Source organism: Gorilla gorilla, chromosome 9 (genome assembly GCF_029281585.2).
Source record: "Gorilla gorilla gorilla isolate KB3781 chromosome 9, NHGRI_mGorGor1-v2.1_pri, whole genome shotgun sequence".
In the NCBI taxonomy this organism is placed as follows: domain Eukaryota; kingdom Metazoa; phylum Chordata; class Mammalia; order Primates; family Hominidae; genus Gorilla; species Gorilla gorilla.
The window spans coordinates 119,138,756-119,154,074 of NC_073233.2; the positions used below are offsets into that span (position 1 = coordinate 119,138,756).

Below are 15,319 nucleotides of genomic sequence, written 5' to 3' on the forward strand. Positions count from 1 at the left end.
ACCTTCGTGAGAGAATGGGAGAGTAGAAGGCAAATGACTGACTAGTTTTATTGTGAAAATAGTTTGGACTTTTGCAAAACCCCTCAACCAGTCTCCAGGACTCCAGAGTCTCTAGAACATATTTTGATTCTAGATTCCATTGGTCTGACATCGGGCAAGAGTACCAGAGGCACAGCTAAGCTTGAGAACCACTAGATGATACCCACTGGAAGTCCTGAAATGCCACGTGTTGTACAAATCTAGAATGCCTAGGAAGATGTCCATGAACTCTAACTCTGTTTAGAACTGGGAGGTAGAACCAAAATTAGGTTAAGCAGCAATCGTGAGTAGTTGAAGATGAATCAGAGGAATGTCAGAAAGTACCTAAAAATTGGTTTTTAAAAATTTTTTGCTCTAGAAGAGTTGACAACACTATGTATAAAAAGACTCTTTTTTAAAAAAATGAGAAAGCTTGTTTTAAAACATAACTATTCAGGCCCTACTTCAAAAGATTCTGAATTCCACAGCAGTGGGAGCTGGACAAAGATATTTTTAACCAGCTTCACAATTGATTCTGATGTACTAATAGGATTAGGGACCTCAGCTATACATAATATATTTATGTTTTAGACATAATAAAATGGCAAACCAATTGTATTAAAGTGACATTAATTGTGATTCCTATTCCTAATTGAAAACATTTTCTTAGAATTTTCATCTCCACCTGCAAGACGCCCATCTCTTAAAAATCATGTACCCATAACCTAAGTACTATAGGCATAGTACCTACTGGCAAATATGGGCTTTTGCATGCATACATATATACATACTTTTTTAAAATATAACTCTAAATTAAAGAGGATGGAAAATTCCACTGTTATTCATAAAAGAAATAAGAGATTCCTTGTTTTCATAATAAAGTTTTAAGAGAGTTTGTTCCTAATGGAAATTCATTCATGGGGAATAAAAGTCTTCATGGGGAGGGAAAAAGTACCTTCATATATCATCTACATTGAGGATGCAAATTGTAGAGAAACACACACCAAAGGATTTGCATTTAATCAAATCTAGAGCAAGTCATTTCAGAAGCATCACTACCGTGTGCAGAAGGCTTTCCCACCAGGGTCAGGCTGAGCTTTCTAGCAGACCAGGACCCCTTACCAAGGAGTGAACACCATTCACAAGAAATTCTGCACTGCTGTTAAGAAGGAACTCCACCAGAAACATCCAGAATGGAAAGTGGTAAGTCAACATCAATTACTATAATCTAAAAAAACTTTAATCCTAATTTTTATTTTGATAACACAAAGTCATAACATAAAACAAAGGTTAAGGAGAAATCTCCTAACTCTGGCATAGAACATATAAAAATATAAAACACAGATCAAGGACTAGCTACTTAGAACTCTTGGTAACATTTTCCTAATTCTAGTTACATTTAATTACTAATTGTTTGATTTTGTTTTGCTTCATAGAGTTTACAGAGATATTCTGAAAGATCAACTCAGTTGAACATTATTTTCATAAAATAAGGACTTGAATGTCAAAGCCTTCTTTTCCAATATATAGTGAAATTTTATTTTAACAATTTTCAGTAAGCTCTCAACTATAGAGAAAGTGCAGAAGAAGAATTCACATTCATATAGAACCTGAAACATCTTTTATTCATGCATCTTGCTTTAGGCTTTTAAGGCTAAGAAGTAAGGTCATTCTATTTACATATGATAAGGAAGAGTCTTGGCTGTTATTTCATGAATCTAACTAAATATAGATCTTTCCCCGGATGTTCATCCTGAGATACAAATGTGAATAGTCAACAGAGAGCAAAGCCCACCTGTTCGCGAACAAATTTAAGATTGAAAAAGTCAGCACTTTAAATGTTAACAAATGATGACAGAGGGAGCATTTCAAAAATACCTCGTAAAGTACCTTAAAAGAAAAATTAATATTTTTTAAATGCTACAATTCTTCAAAGTCTGATCTCAAAAGGTAAGAAGATAGAAAGAGCTCTAAGAGCATCTATCTTCTGTAGCATAAAATTGGTTATTAGCTGTGACAATTTTTAAAAAATAATAAATTGTATTGTGTATACTTGAGATTCACAGCATGTTATTATATAGATACAGATAGTAAAGATGGTTACTATAGTGAAACAGATTAATATATCTATCATGTCACTTCGTTACTTTTTTGTGACAAGAGCAGCTAAAATCTACTTATTTAACAAAAATCCCTAAAGCACTGCAATGTTATTAACTGTAGTCCTTATGTTGTACATTATATCTCTAGAGTTTCATCCTACACATTGGCTACTTTGTATTTTCTGATCTACATCTCATTTCCTCCCCCACCTCAATCCTACCTATGGTGACCAGTTTTATTCTTTATATACTTGACCTTTTTTTTTCCCTAGATTCCACATTCAAGTGAGATCATGCAATATTTTTCTTTCCATGTCTGGCTTGTTTCACTTAGCATAATGTCCTCCACTTCCAGCCAAGTTGTGACACATGGCAGGATCTCCTTCTTTTTAAGTCTGAATTTTATATATTCATACACACACACACAGACACACACACACACACACACACACAGAGATACCATATTTCTTTATTCATCCATCAACAGATGGCTGTTTAGGTTGTCTCTGTATCTTGGCTATTGTGAACAATGCTGCAATGAACATGGGAGTGCAGCTATTTTTACAAGGTGTTAATTACAGCTTCTTTGGGTATTGGATTCAGCTATGAAGGTACATTGGGAGGAGTTTGTGGATACCTACAGTGTGGGCAAATCAAACTTCAACAAAATCCTAATATGTTAACTGATTTGACCTAGCATCTTTAAAAGTTAGTCTTTATTTCAAGTTTAAGATTTCATAAATAGGCTGAGTGCGGTGGTTCATGCCTGTAATCCCAGCACTTTGGGAGGCTGAGGTGGGCGGATCATGAGGTCAAGAGATCGAAACCATCCTGGCCAACATGGTGAAACCCCATCTCTACTAAAAATTCAAAAATTAGCTTGGCGTGGTGGCGGGTGCCTATAGTCCCAGCTACTCGGGAGGCTGAGGCAGGAGAATCACTTGAACCCAGGAGGTGGAGGTTGCAGTGAGCTGAGATCGTGCCACTGCACTCCAGCCCGGTGATAGAGCAAGACTCCATCTAAAGAAAAAAAAAGATTTCATCGTGTGTAGTATTTTCTGCTTAATAATTAATATTTTGAATATTTCAAGATTAGTTTATGAGCTTGGAGACTATATGTGGCCTTTTTTTTTTTTTTTTTTTTTTTTTTTTTTAGACGGAGTCTCACTTTGTCGCTCAGGCTGGAGTGCAGTGGTGTGGCGCGATCTCCGCTCACTGCAAGCTCCGCCTCCCGAATTCACGCCATTCTCCTGCCTCAGCCTCCCGAGTAGTTGGGTCTACAGGCGCCCGCCACCACGCCCAGCTGATTTTTTTGTATTTTTTTAGTGGAGACAGGGTTTCACCGTGTTAGCCAGGATGGTCTTGATCTCCTGACCTCGTGATCCGTGTGGCCTTTTTCTTGTATTCTCCTGGAGGTTTTCCACAATATAACTAACATATCATCTCCCCAGATTAGAAGTGAAACCACTAACCCTAAGTTCCTAGTGGGCGTAAGGCTTACTATTCATTCCTAATGGGTATCTGCCTTCCCTTCTGTGAGAGGAGTCTGATCCTCAGTAATGTGGACTGAGCTGGGATAGTGGGGTGAGGGGAGGGATGCCCACAGCACCAGAGCTGGTACCTGAGCCAGACGCTGACCCAACACACTATATTGCCATTGCACTGTCCAGGACCTGATTCTTGGCATCTCCCTGACAGGCAGAGAATGGACCAAATATAGATCCATCCACCAATGACCCATTCTGGATTTTAATTCTACTCTGTCTTGAGTGACAGTGTAGCTACATTCTAGTGTCAAGAGGGACTGTAATTCGGAGAGACATTCTCTACCATCTTAATTGTGTCATTGTCCATCACATAACTCAGAATATAAATTCTTTATTTCTAAAGTTATGGGATGATTTTGCTTTTTCTTTCTTTTTCTTTGTTTGAACTATCTCTTTATTCCCTTACGTAAAGTCACAAAAACCTGCTTAAAAACATTAAATAATTTAAAAGCAGTAACAGGTACCTCAGAGAATGTCATCAAAAATAGTAAAAATAAGAAGGTGCTTTACGTGCCGTAAGTGTATTTGATATTTAATAACTAAAACAGTTTAAAAATCACCTGCATTTTAAATGACAAATTGATTTCAGAATACGTGTTTGATTTGATGGAGAAAACGTTTAATTTTGAAAAACAATCTTAAGGTAACATCACCATTAAGTCTACTATAGACTAAATTCTTCATCATTAAAGTAAATGAGAAGGAGATGACGTGACTGAGACAATTTGTTGCATGGACACAAACACAGTCCTACAGTGCAAAAAAACATCTTTTTCCAAATTCTAAAGGATGAGTCGATTCCTATTAAATTTGCTTGTGCTTTCTTTCCGGAAGCACATGTCTTTGTTTTCTCAACAACTGATCTGAATGCAAGTTTGTATCTAGAGTATTTGAATAAAAACTCTTAAGCTCTCCTGGTGTATGCAGGTGTGGATTCTTTAAATAGACACAATGCACAGGGGAAAAAATGTTTCGGAGTAGGAATCCTGGTAAAATTTTTAAACTCTAAATATCATTCCTCTCCAAAAAAAAGAAGGTGGGAGGTAGGATAGGTTACGAAACTTTCAGAATTCTTAAAAACATGAAGAATACTCAGCATGATATTTTAAAGAATTTGTACCAGTTTCCATTGCTTTGTTCAAATTTACTTTAATTCACCTTTTGTGCTGTTGCAAAATGTAAGCGTTCACTTACCTGTACCCCTGCTTCAGAGCTTGGTTATCCCATTAGTCCTGGTTTGTCACCACCCAAACTCCCATGAAACCCCAGAGAAAGATTTCACCCTCACATCTTAGGAAACTGCTCTTTCCCATTTTCTAAAGACTTCCACCTTTCCAAACTCGACTGTCTTTCTTACCTTCGTTTTCCTCAATTTCTCTAAGGCATTTCATTTATTTCATAAGCATTTATTGAGCAACTGCTAAATACCAGATACTTGACAACACTGATTGTTCCTTTTTCTCTCTAACCCTCTTTCTTTCATTTTCCTGATGCTACTACTCTGGTGTATTCCTACATTTCTGGCCTCTCCTCCGTGCACCCCTCCCTCTTGAAGTCCTTCTCCAGCCCCTCTCTTCCCCTGCGCATCAGAATGGTAGCATTTCCCAAGACTTCAGGCTTGAATTTCTACTCTTCTCTTGCTACAAAGTCTTCCTTGGAGAACTTTACTTTCTTAGCTTCAATTACCATAATTCTAAAGATGCTTCTTAGATGTACAGTTTTTACCAGGTCCAGGTTCTCATATCTCCAGAATATTTTTATTTTTTATTTTATCATGTCACCACAACCTCAAAGTCAACATATTAAAAACTGCATTCTTCTTCCCCATCAAAACCGACTCTTTCCCGACCTTCTTGACTTCTCTTATTAATCATAGCACTGTTTTAGGGGGGTGGGGGTGTGTGTGTGTCTTTTCCCTTGAAAGGTCTCTTAAATATGTCCTTTCCTTGTCATTTCCAGTATTTCTGGCTAGCCTCTGTTTTACCATTTCCCATCCTCTCAGTTTCCTCATCCCCAACCCATTCTAGAATCTATCCTCAGACTGAACTTCCACAAAATATAAGAGTCATAATACTCTTCTGTCCAAAAAATTTAGTGGTTTCCATACCTTACAACATAAACTGTAAATTTTTGCAGCCAAGTTTTTAAGACCTTTAACGTGTCCATTATTTTCAACCAAAAACAAATTGTTTTCAACAAATATTTACTGAAAGCTTCCTGTGTTCCAGGCACTAGCACTTGGGATGCATGCATGAGTAAAAACAGGCAAAGCCCCCACTTCGTGGAGCTTACATTCTAGCAAGAAGCAGACAGACAATAAACAATAAATGTACTCCATAAGGAAACGATATAGGACATAATAGAGTGGCAAGTGCTACACAGACAGAAAAACTAGAATAGAGAGTAAGGGGATCAGGAGTATTTTCTGGGGAGGGTGCAACTTGAAATATGTTCTCCTTGAGAAGACGACATTTGAGCCAAGACTTGAAGTAGACAAAATCATTTAGCCATGTGGATAACGGGGAAAAGAGTACTCCAGACAGCAGAGACAGCCAGCGCAAAAGTCTTAAGGCAGAAGTATGCTTGGGGCACTTCAGAAACGCTGGGGTACAGTAAGCAAGGAGATGAGTCTTAGGAGATGAAACCCTGTTTCAGGGAACAGGGTCATGTAAAGCCATTATGAGGACTTTGGTTCTTCCTGTGAGTGTCATGGTGGACCATTGTAGGGTTTAGAGCAGATCAGGGACACAATTGAACTTGCGTTTTCAAAGGATCATCCTGTCTACTGTGTTGAAAGTAGACTAGGGCAGGGTGGATGTGGAAGCAGGAAAAACAGTTGGAAGGCTGCCGCAGTAATCTACATTACTGTAGAAATTGCCCTGGATGGAGCCTGGATATTATCAGAAGAGTAAAGAAAAGTCAGCAGACTCTGGATGTATTTTGTAGGTAGCTCCATCAGGAATTGCTAAAGAATAGGCTGTGAAAGATGAGAGAGAGGAGCCTAGAATTACTCTACAGCTTCGGGACTCAGTCACTACAAAGACAGGCTGCCATCAACTGAGATAGGAAAAGTTTCAGATAAAACAAATGTGGAAAGGAAGAATGGAGTTCATATTTGGATGTGTGGAGTTTGAGATGTCTACTAGACATCCAATCATAAACGGATATCCAAGACTGAAGTCCACGTCTGGGCTGGAGATACCCATTTGAAACTCAATTACATCTATATGGCATTTAAATCTAGTATCTCCAATTGTACTCATTCCTTACCACTGCACACGTCTTTTCTGCTTCCTGTCTCTTTGTTCTTGCTCACAGATGCCTGCTGTCTACAAGGTCATTCTCCTTCCTCCTAACCTGTCCACATGCTTCTCATTCCAGCTTAAGTCCCATCCCTTCCCACAAAGCTTTCATCAACAATCCAAAGTGTACTCTTCCCCCTCCCCTGCTCTTTCACATGTGAATGTCTGATTTCTCTCACTAAAATAAGATCTCTTTGAGGACATCTGCTATATGTTCTAAAGTTATTTTGCATCCCCTGTGGCATATAGCCCCATGCTTTGCACTAAGTCGGTGCCAACTGGTACATAAGACTGATTGTTTTATGACAAAACTTCAGAAGTTTTGATCTGGATATTTGCCATCTCATGAACTTTATTCCTCTATTAATCACCATGTGGTTATTTGTCAAACTTATTTAGAATAGGTGTATTTCCCCTAGGCTTTTTGGCATACACATAAAGTATAGATTGCTAATTCAGATAAAAATCATCAATTAAAAAGCACTTTAAAAAGCAAAGTAGAGACAGTCTGCAAATATACAAAGGATCCAGCCTGGACCTCCTCAATTCCCAGGCCCTCCTCCTTCCCAGAGTTGTTTAAGTCCACATCGACCTCAGTCAGTCAGATACTCCCCCTCTTGCTCAGCCAGGACTGCACAGATTAGAGTTGACCACCCCACCTCCACAGGAACCTTCTAAAGTCCTTACTCATATGTATATCTGTGGTTCTCCAACGTCAGAGAGCATCAGAATCACCTGGAAGGCTAGGCCCCACCCTAGGGTTTCTGATTCGGTACATTTGGAGTAGGGTCTGAGAATTTGCATTTCTAGCAAGTTCCTAGACAATGCTGATGCTGCTGGTCCAGGGATCACATTTGAGAATCGCCGACGTATATTCTTTGACTTGTCTGTCTGGCTTTGACCGCTGCCTGGTTGTGCCCAGTTTTGAATTGGCCTCCTACGCCAGCCTGCTTGATGTGCACTAGAGCGGTCATAGTCACTGGCCATACCACCACCCCACCCACACCCTGACTTTCTGTATTTCAGTCTCAGAAGTTGAGGGTCAATTTGTGCCCTTGACCTTAATTTCTTTCTGCCTTTTCAAGACCTCTTTCCATCATTCTGTCCCTCTCTTCTAAGCCATTAGTCTTCCCTCTGTCCTCTTCAAATATTTTCAACTCTTTCCCACTCATAAATGCATAAATAGATATAAGAACATAAGCAAACCTCTCCTTGACACCATAATTCTAATTATCACTCAATCTCTTGTTTCCCTTTCTCATTCAAACTTCAAGAAGAAATAGTCTCCCCTTCCTGTGTCTACCTCCTCCATTGACATTATTGTCTGGCTTCCAGCCACCCCACACTTCTGAGTTATTCTTGGTAAGCTCAATGCCAACCACTGAATTGAAAGTAAGAGATGTTTTTCTGTCCTTATCTTCCTGAACTACTCTGTTGCCTCTGATTTTTTTTAATTTCTTTCTTGAAATCTCTTCCCCAGAATTCTAGGATGCTTTATTCCCCTGGTTTTTCCTGTTTCTTCTCCAATTAGTCTTCCCTTATCTTCTTCATAGGGTTCTCCTCTCCTCCTCTGACAACCATTCAAATGTCACTGTTCCCCAGGCTTCCATCTTTAATCATTTAGTCCACAGCTTCCAAACCTGTGTGTCAGAAATCAGTGTTATAGGCATTCCAAAGATACTGATCCTCTCAGCTCTTGGAAGTAGCCTGACCTGTTTACCCCAGTATGCCAGGTGCTCATTATTCTTTTCTATGTGTGCCACCATGTGACTTTATCTTTCAATCACTCCCCCAAGGGATTTCATCCTCTTTCTTGGTTTCATTACCATCCACATCACGATGGTTCTGAAACTTATGTACTGAGAGCAATTCCATGGTGGAAACTTGAGATTCACCCTTGAATCTTCTTCTCTCTCATGTTTAAATAATGTTCAAACCTGTCTGATCCTTGCCCTCCCATCCACCACTACTCAGTCCCCATCAGCTCTTGCCTGGATTATTCTAGAACCCTCCTGACTGATCTTCCCGCAGCTTTGTGATTCTCAAAACCACCTTCCTCTCAGCTGCCAGAAAAGTCTATATAAAATGCAAATCAAACCAACATCACTGTCTTTCTTAAAAGCCCCCAATGGCGTATGGCCTAGAGGATGCATTCCAAACTCTTCCCTATACCAGAAACATCATGATTGACCCCTACTCATTTCCCCAGCCTCACTTCCTGCCACTTCCTCTTTCTGTCCTTGCCTCCAGGACTTTGCCCGTGCTGTCTTCCTACCTATTTTGCCATCACCACACACACCCTACCTTGCTTTAAGCCCCAACTCAGGTATCATCTTGCCTTCCCTGAGTCTCTCTCTCCGCTACAAGGAAGTGATGCGTTCTGGGTTTCTCTGACTATCCTAGGTGTATTTCTGTTCTTGCACTTAGCACGTTTGCATCACAATTATTTTATTTTAAAGTATTTCTCTCCCCACTAGATAGCCATGTTCTTTTGTATCACCAGTTCTGACACACAGAAAACACTCAATCAATAATCGATAAATCAGTGTGGCCTTAGGCTTTTCCAAAAGTAGAGCATCACACACAATTCTAGAAGCAACATTTAGATTCCTTTGGAACAATCATAAGGTCAGTAAGCTTTAAATTTGAGGCTGATTTCAAAGAAGTATTTCAAGCTTCTTTAATTATAGCATATATGGACCAAATCCTGTCAAAATTAGACACAAATGATGATTCAAATAACTTTGTTTTGCTGAAATAAGGCTGCATGTGGCTTTACTTGAATTAAATAATACATTGTCTTGGAACCTGGATTTGTTTTTCTTCTACATTTTGTATTGGTATTTTGTATGAAGCTTGTTAGCTTTCAAGGAATTTTCACATGTATATCCTATTTTTGCCTTCTAATCCTCTGAAGACAGCTAAGAAGAGGTGATTATACCCATTTTACACATGAGGAAAATGGAACTGAGAGATTATTATTGTTCCAAGCCAGTGACTAATGTGTAACTGTGATTACCAGCAACCTCTTTTCTCCAATGCACCATACTACCTCTGGTTGTAGCTTTAATTTCTTCCTTTCTTCCTTCCTTTCATTCTTTTTACAATCCAATTTGACTCACAAATGAAATAAATTCTGGACTATCTACAAATTCAACCAGATTAGAGAATAATTTTGGTTAAGTTCCTCATACATACATTTGTTTTTATATTCTGCCATACACACTGATGCTGAATTCTGTACCAGCTGAATTTGCTGGTAAGCCAGCAACACCTCAACTATAATGTATTTAATTTTAATTAAATGGAAGTTGTCTAACCTACTACAGAACAACAATTATAACAATTATAGAGTTAGAAAACATCTTAGAATTCCTCTAGTGGAACCACTAATACAGTGTATAAATGCTTTCTAGAATAGGCCAAACAAAAGGTTCTCTTATTATTTCTTCACCATCCTCAGTAATAAGGTTCTCACTATCCCTAGAAGCAATGCTGTCAATTTTAGAACCCTGGGGAAACATTTTTCTCTATAGTCTGTTATCTCTCTGTAATTCCCTCATGGTGAAAACAGCATATTTTTCTGGTTGTTGATACTACAAACTGACCTAAGTCTGGATTCCAGCTCTATTGCTTATAAGCAGCTGCGAGACCTTGCAAATAATTTAGTCCCAGACCTCAGTTTCCTCATCTGTAAAACAGATCAAATGAAGCAATACATGTAAATTGCCAAGCACTACAACATCTTCAGTAAGTGAATATAGTAAGTGCTCAATAAATATTTGTTAAATGAATGAATGATTCCTTATTTATCCTCGGCCTTATTTCGAAGCAGTAACTCCTCATGTTGAATCACCGATTTTCAAAAACAAAACATTTATTTAGTGCAGTAAACCAGTAACAAACAACTTTCTTCTTAGGAACGTAATCTTCTTAAAACTCCTGCTGACCTGCTCACTCCCATCAGGTATAATAGGGCAGGAAAACTGTTATGCTGTAACCTGAATCATACAAATCTAACTTCTACTTCATGTATTTAGAAGCATCATTTCAAGTTGCATCCAATCCTTGGACTTGTGATTAAAGCATAATTTGTAAACCTTGCCAGAGTAAATCTTGACAAGTCAGAGTACAAGGAAGGGACTTTGAAGAGCTGTTCTGTAGATGATGGAACAGTGTTTCTGTCACTTAGTAGAGCTTAGATGAGTCTCTATCAAAGATCAGGAGACACGGCTCTATTGAAGCTACTCTATCAAAGCCACTTCAAATCCAGGAATTCTATCATTCTATCAAGAAAATGACATCACAATGATCAGCCCCTAAACATGTCCTTTGGGAGCTTAACCTAATGATTCCATCCACATTCGTTGTGACTATTCCATTTGCTTAAGTCCCAGGAGACTACAGCAAACGAGTGTATCAAGGAGTGAGAGTGAAGCATACAGTCAAAGATCTCCTGGCAGAAAAACGATCCGGGCAGACAAGTAACTCAAGACTTACTGTAAGTCCCAATTTAATATATTCTGAGGTGCTTGCAGGTTCTCTCTCCTCTCCCTTTATCCACACACCAATCCCCCACTTCCTGGGTCTGATATTCTCAAAACAAAGCCTTCCTTTAACTGGCATGCAGTATAGAATTATTCTGTGACAGACAATCTTTCTCTCACTTAGTGGTGCCAGCATTTACACCTTAACTTATACTCCCTCTACTTCAATCTCATCCTAGTCTATTTAATGCTGGTTTTCATGCCCTTTTTGAAAGAGTTTTCATGTCTTTGTTCATCTGCTATTGACTATATGCCCTTGGAAACAGAATTCCTATTCCCTCATAACTGGATGTCACGTAAATCACATAAATCACAGTCAATAAATGCTGGTGCTCCTCCTGACTGAGGAGCCTGGTGGAGTGGAGGAACACCAGTAGAGAGGGGCCCTGGCCCTTGCCAGGAACCAGTCATGTGGCCCTGGGAAAGTCATTTTACTCTTCTGGACCCAATATGAAATGAGTTAGGCAAAATGACCTCCGGGGTCCCTTCCAGCTATAAATATCTCTAATCATGGCACATCTGTTAGCAGCCAGCCGGCGCGCCAGGAGCTCTGTGATCTTACTGGCTGGCTACTGTAGTTCATGGCAATTAAAAGATGGTATGTCCTGACTTTTTCATTTCCCCAAGCCATGGATTACCAAGGGCTTGGTTGGTGGGAATAATACTCACCTTCATCCACATAATTGTTACTCTAAACCCAACAGAGATAACTTAAAAAAAACTTCTCTGTAACATGCAAAATCAGATTTTAAAATCCTAGTAGGAGACGTTCTGAGTCTAAAATCTTTATCTGCCATCCATGTCTTTATAAATAGTTCTACTGTATACCCCAAATGTTTAAGTAGTTGCACCAGATCTCCAGAAATGATTCTAAAATGGCAATATCATTTGGTTACCAAGATCAACATATATAAACACCTATTCTATCAAGTAAAATATAATCACATGAATGTCAGGCATCTGTTGGCACCTGCTGGGTGCAGAGCATGAGAGCAGATGACCAGAAATAAATGAGACAACCATGTCCAGTACCTAGTGCAGGGGCTGATACACAGCAGTTACTGGTTCTTCCAGCATGTATGCTGAGAATGTTGGCACCATGTTCAACTCTGCTCCAAAATCAAACTCCTGAGACATATTTCAAATGAACGTTCAATTTCCTCCCACCCAAGAACACCTTTAATTGCATGTTTTATGTTACCTTTTTTTTTTTTTTTTTTTTGAGACGGAGTCTCGCACTGTTGCCCAGGCTGGTGTGCAGTGGCGCGATCTCGGCTCACTGCAACTGCTGCCTCCCAGGTTCAAGCAATTCAAGCGCTTCTCCTGTCTCAGCCTCCCAAGTAGCTGGGATTACAGGCGCCTGCCACCACGCCCCACTAATTTTGTTTTTTTGTATTTTTAGTAGAGAAGGGGTTTCACTATGTTGGCCAGGCTGGTGTCAAACTCCTGACCTCATGATCCACCCGCCTCGGCCTCTCAGAGTGCTGGGATTACAGGCGTGACCCACCGCGCCCAGCCGTTATCCTTTCTTTTAAACCACCACCTCTCTTCTAGTTAAACAAATGGAGCTTATCTGCTACAGAGAAGTCTGAATAATTGGCTCCTTGTCTGCTCCTAGTTCAGTGCTTCTCACAGTGCCTGCTCAGAATCACCTGGGGTGTGTGATAAAAATTTCAATACAGCAGGGCACAGTATCTCATGCCTGTAATCCTAGCACTTTGGGAGACTGAGGCAGGCAGATCACTTGAGGGCAGGAGTTCCAGACCAGCCTGGCCAACATGGTGAAACCACATCTCTACTAAAAATACAGAAATTAGCCGGGTGTAGTGGCTCGTGCCTGTAATGTCAGCTACTCAGGAGGCTGAAGTGGGAGGATCATTTGAACCTGGGAGGCAGAGGTTGCAGTGAGCTGAGTTCGTGACACTGCACTCCAGCCTGGGCAACACAGTGAGACTCTGTCTCAAAAAATAGTAATAATAATAAAAATAAAATATCAATCCAAATCTAGTCTCTTGAGAGAGAGAGAGAGAGAGAAGGAATTCAGAATCTACTTAAAATGAACCACAGCTTCAAGTGGAAGTCACATGGGTTGCTTGACCACAGTAACTGCAACTAACATGAGACAGCAACTAAATTATGAATGTTGATGAAAGTTTCAGGCAAACTATCAATTGGAAAGGCAAGAGTTGCACATAAGGGTAATATCCATCGTCAGGGAATAAACATGGTGTCAGCCCAGGGTGAATGAGTGTGTAACTCACACCTTGTATCATTATCAATGCCTATATACAAATGATAAGGCACTAAACCAGAGTTATAGAAAAAGAAAAGTTACATTAAAGGGCATGAAGGCATATATCCAAATGGCGGACATACTTTTTTCTTTAAAATTTACCTAATATGACTTCTTGCTCAAGATCTGTGACTATCAAGTCACGGATTTTGTTTCTTTTCTTTATTTTTTGGTGAGTTTTTACTTTTTATAAAATGAGACAATGTAGACATAATTAATAATAAGCCATATTATTTTATTTCATTTTAAAATACAGATCCCTGGACCTGTCCCATGTCTGCTATTATTGGGTTGGAGCCAAGGCATGGTCATTGTGTCATTTTTTTAACAAGCTCCTTGGATGGTGCCTTTGCACATCATTGTTTGAGAACTTTGCCATAGAATAAAGAGCAAGTGTCTAAGCCTCACATGTCACAGCCAAGGTTTTTATCTCTCTTCAGATAAGAACTTGCTGAGCTCTTGCTATTGACCCAGTGACAGTGGGTCGCTTATGGAGAAAGTGGATGCAAGAAACACATGTAATATATAGTTTGTGCCATTGAACACCAAATAACCTGGTGAAAAGAAAAAATACTTACACATTTGAAAAATACAAGAACTTAGCAACCAAGCCCTAGACTGAATGCTGAAGACAAAAGACCAGGCAGCATAGTCATGTAATATGAAGACTATAATAACATTTATGTAAGGACAGTTTAAAGGGCACTTTCTCATGTGTTGTTTCATTTGATAGACACACTAACCCTGAGATTGATATTTACAGTTTCCCAGTTTACAGATGGGTGCATTGAGAACAAGAGAAGGGAAGTAATTGTTTCAAAGCTGCACAGTTTACAAGTAGCAGATGACTCCTAATTCCACATTCTTTTTTTTTTTTTTTTTTTGTCTGAGACAGAATCTGGTTCTGTCGGCCAGGCTGGAGTGCAGTGGCACAATCTCGGCTCACTGCAACCTCTGCCTCCCGGGCTCAAGTAATTCTCCTGCCTCGGCCTCCCGATTAGCTGGGATTACAGGTGTGTGCAACCATGCTTGGCTAATTTTTGTATTTTTAGTAGAGACGGGGTTTCACCATGTTGGCCAGGCTGGTCTTGAACTCCTGACCTCAGGTAATCCACCCACCTCGGCCCCCCAAAGTGCTGGGATTACAGGCGTGAGCCACCGTGCCCAGCCCACATTCCATATTTAAAGGGAATGGCCAAAGGGGACTAGAATAGAATAATCTCTGATACATGCAAACGAAGGGGTTTTTTAAAAAGAAATATACCACGTAGAGATAACTTCTAGAACAAAAAAAGTATGCACCGGTTCTAACCATGGTACCTATTCTCAGGCATCAAGTGCATAGATGATATGAACTCATCTTTAACTTCCTGTCCCCATCATATTACCCAGCATCTCAACACTAGTATCTTATGCTCATCCTCACTTCACTGACTTTTTGAATTCAGATAATTAAATGCATAAAGTCCCAAAATGCAGTTATTTGGACTTTAGACATTTGCATGAATTG

General features: G+C 39.6%; 1 protein-coding gene across 2 annotated transcripts in view; it reads left to right on the plus strand.

Moving 5' to 3' along the window:
* Nucleotides 1–1,081: 1,081 nt before the first annotated feature.
* The window catches only part of POU2AF2 (POU class 2 homeobox associating factor 2), a 40,705-nt gene continuing 26,467 nt past the window's right edge, over nt 1,082–15,319 (plus strand). Inside the window, exons 1-2 of one of the 2 annotated variants that reach the window (XM_063710817.1) lie at nt 1,082–1,221; nt 11,361–11,470. In XM_063710817.1, the coding sequence (XP_063566887.1) occupies nt 1,212–1,221; nt 11,361–11,470 (120 nt within the window). In that variant the 5' untranslated portion in view covers nt 1,082–1,211. Of the gene's footprint in view, nt 1,222–11,293; nt 11,471–15,319 lie in introns of those variants that run through there. The other variant, XM_055355484.2, reaches the window with a different exon arrangement.